This window comes from Sardina pilchardus, chromosome 14 (assembly GCF_963854185.1).
Source record: "Sardina pilchardus chromosome 14, fSarPil1.1, whole genome shotgun sequence".
In the NCBI taxonomy this organism is placed as follows: domain Eukaryota; kingdom Metazoa; phylum Chordata; class Actinopteri; order Clupeiformes; family Clupeidae; genus Sardina; species Sardina pilchardus.
Window position 1 is genome coordinate 465,426 of NC_085007.1, and position 1,084 is coordinate 466,509.

General features: G+C 44.1%; 1 protein-coding gene across 1 annotated transcript in view; it reads right to left on the reverse strand.

The window, feature by feature from the left end:
- Positions 1–67, reverse strand: part of LOC134101187 (macrophage mannose receptor 1-like) — a 65,437-nt gene extending 65,370 nt beyond the window's left edge. The window contains exon 1 of the mRNA XM_062554784.1: positions 46–67. Coding sequence (XP_062410768.1) covers positions 46–67 — 22 coding nt within the window. The remainder of the gene's footprint in view (positions 1–45) is intronic.
- Between the last annotated feature and the right edge of the window lie 1,017 nt (positions 68–1,084).

The following is a 1,084-nucleotide window of genomic DNA, read 5'->3' on the forward strand; positions in this document are numbered from 1 at the left end:
CACACACACACACACACACACACACATACACACAGAGAGACTGACCTGAGACCAGCAGTGTTGTCATTAGAAGTAGAGTCATTACTGACGGGCCTGAGGAGAGAAGATTATTACACTGGAAACACTGGAAAAAATCAACAATCAGCATCTCTCTCCCACTCACTTCCTGTTAGTCTCTTCGCTATCCTATCACTGCGCTGGTTATAGCTCACTAGCCAGCTGATTTCACCCATAGGTTGAGTTGGTTATAGCTCATGCACTAACCAGCTGATTTCACCCATAGGTTGAGTTGGTTATAGCTCATGCACTAACTAACCAGCTGATTTCACCCATAGGTTGAGTTGGTTATAGCTCATGCATTAACCAGCTGATTTCACCCATAGGTTGAGTTGGTTATACTGTAGCTCATGCACTAACCAGCTGATTTCACCCATATGTTGAGTTGGTTCTAGCTCATGCACTAACCAGCTGGGGGTTCTATTCTTGGAACATACAGTGGGTACGGGTTGAGAATGCACCTTCTCCCGCGGGACTCCCGAAGAGATCCCGCAGACCGTCAAGCCGATTTTTTTCGAGGCTAAGGCAATGTACCCAAACAACCACCAGGTGGCAGAAAGTTTCATCCCGCATTTCAAAATGATGAAGACCGCATATCCGTCAATAGTCGACTCCTTAATCTCATTTAATCATTACAATGAAGGTGATGACTGGCGAAATTATTCAAACGACGTTTCAATGAACCATTGTTGAAATGAATGAAAATGGTTATAGAAAATCGCCTACAGCCTAACGCCGACACAGCTGATTCTTTGATTGATTAAGCTGTTTTGATGTAGGGGATGAGTAAACTGGCGCGCTACAAACATGTTACCAATCAAATGTAATATTAGTAGGACTAGCCTACTTAGACACTTTAGTCATAGGCAACGTTGCCATGTTAATTTGGGCTAGAAGTGCTTGCTTGTGGTGGCGCTCCTGTCCGCTGCTTCTCCCGAATTGTGTGGCAAATTTGTCAGCAATCAGCTTAAATGTCAAATCATATTTATATCTCTTTGTCGCCATGGTATTGGGGGAAACGCGGAGA